The sequence below is a fragment of the Emiliania huxleyi genome (genome assembly GCF_000372725.1).
Source record: "Emiliania huxleyi CCMP1516 unplaced genomic scaffold EMIHUscaffold_23, whole genome shotgun sequence".
Lineage (NCBI taxonomy): Eukaryota > Haptophyta > Isochrysidales > Noelaerhabdaceae > Emiliania > Emiliania huxleyi.
The window spans coordinates 95,325-96,366 of NW_005200333.1; the positions used below are offsets into that span (position 1 = coordinate 95,325).

General features: G+C 71.1%; 1 protein-coding gene across 1 annotated transcript in view; it reads left to right on the top strand.

The window, feature by feature from the left end:
* The window catches only part of EMIHUDRAFT_204982 (hypothetical protein), a gene marked incomplete at both ends in the record, with an annotated part of 2,114 nt that extends 1,091 nt beyond the window's left edge, over positions 1-1,023 (top strand). The window contains 3 exons of the mRNA XM_005779453.1: positions 470-520; positions 723-761; positions 859-1,023. Of these exons, the coding sequence (XP_005779510.1) occupies positions 470-520; positions 723-761; positions 859-1,023 (255 nt within the window). The remainder of the gene's footprint in view (positions 1-469; positions 521-722; positions 762-858) is intronic.
* Between the last annotated feature and the right edge of the window lie 19 nt (positions 1,024-1,042).

The window sequence follows — 1,042 nt, forward strand, 5'->3', positions numbered from 1 at the left end:
GGAGGAGGCGGCGGATACGGGCGCCCGCCGCCGCCGCCGCAACGGGCCGGCGGCGGCGGGAGCGCGCAGCCCAAGTATGCGTCGCCGCGCGCGCGCAACCCGCACCGCGCGCGGGCGGGCGGGAGCGGGCAGCGGCGCCCGAGCGAGCGCGGCGTCGACCGCGACGGCGAGATGCAGCCGAGATGCAGCCGAGATGCAGTCGAGATGCAGTCGAGATGCGGCCGAGATCCAGCGGTGATGTGGCGGCGGCGCGAGTCGAGAGGGAGATCGGTCCGAGCGAGTCGGAGATCGAGGCGGGTGCAGCGACGCGTGCCTAGACGCACACCTCCACCCGCGAGCAGGCGACGGTGTGGCGGACGCGACGCACGAAGACAAGGACGGCGACGGGGTGTGCGCGCTGCGCCGCTGACTTGTGCGCCGTCGGAGACCGAGCCGACGTTTGGCCGACTCGTTTTGCCGGGTCGTGTAGGTGTATGAGCTGTACCACGAGGACGAGGACGGCGACGGGGTGATGGACTTGGTGCGCGGGAGCTGTCTAGGAAGTGTCTAGGAAGTGCCTGGGGAGTGTCTAGGAAGTGTCTACGAGGACCGCTGGGGCGGTCGCGCGGTAGCGGCCTGCCGGGCAGCGGGGAGCCCCCCCTTGAGCCGGAGCCGCGGAGCCGCCGCTCGGAAGTGTCTAGGAAGTGTCTAGCCGACGCTCGGCCCCGCCCCTCCTCCTAAAGGTGCACGAGGACACGGACGGCGACGGCGTGTACGACACGGTGCACGAGGACGTCGACGGCGACGGCGAGGCGCACCTCGCACGAGGAGCGCGACACTTCCTGGACGCGTCCTGGACACTTCTCAGACACTTCCTAGGCGGACCTCATCCACGAGGACCGCGACGGCGACGGCCGGACCGACTACGTGCACCAAGACGTGGACGGGGACGGCGTGCTCGACTTGGTGCACGAGGACGTCGACGGCGACGGCGTCATGGACGTCATCCACGAGGACACCGACGGCGACGGCGTCGCCGACCTGGTGCGCGTGTGCGCGTGGG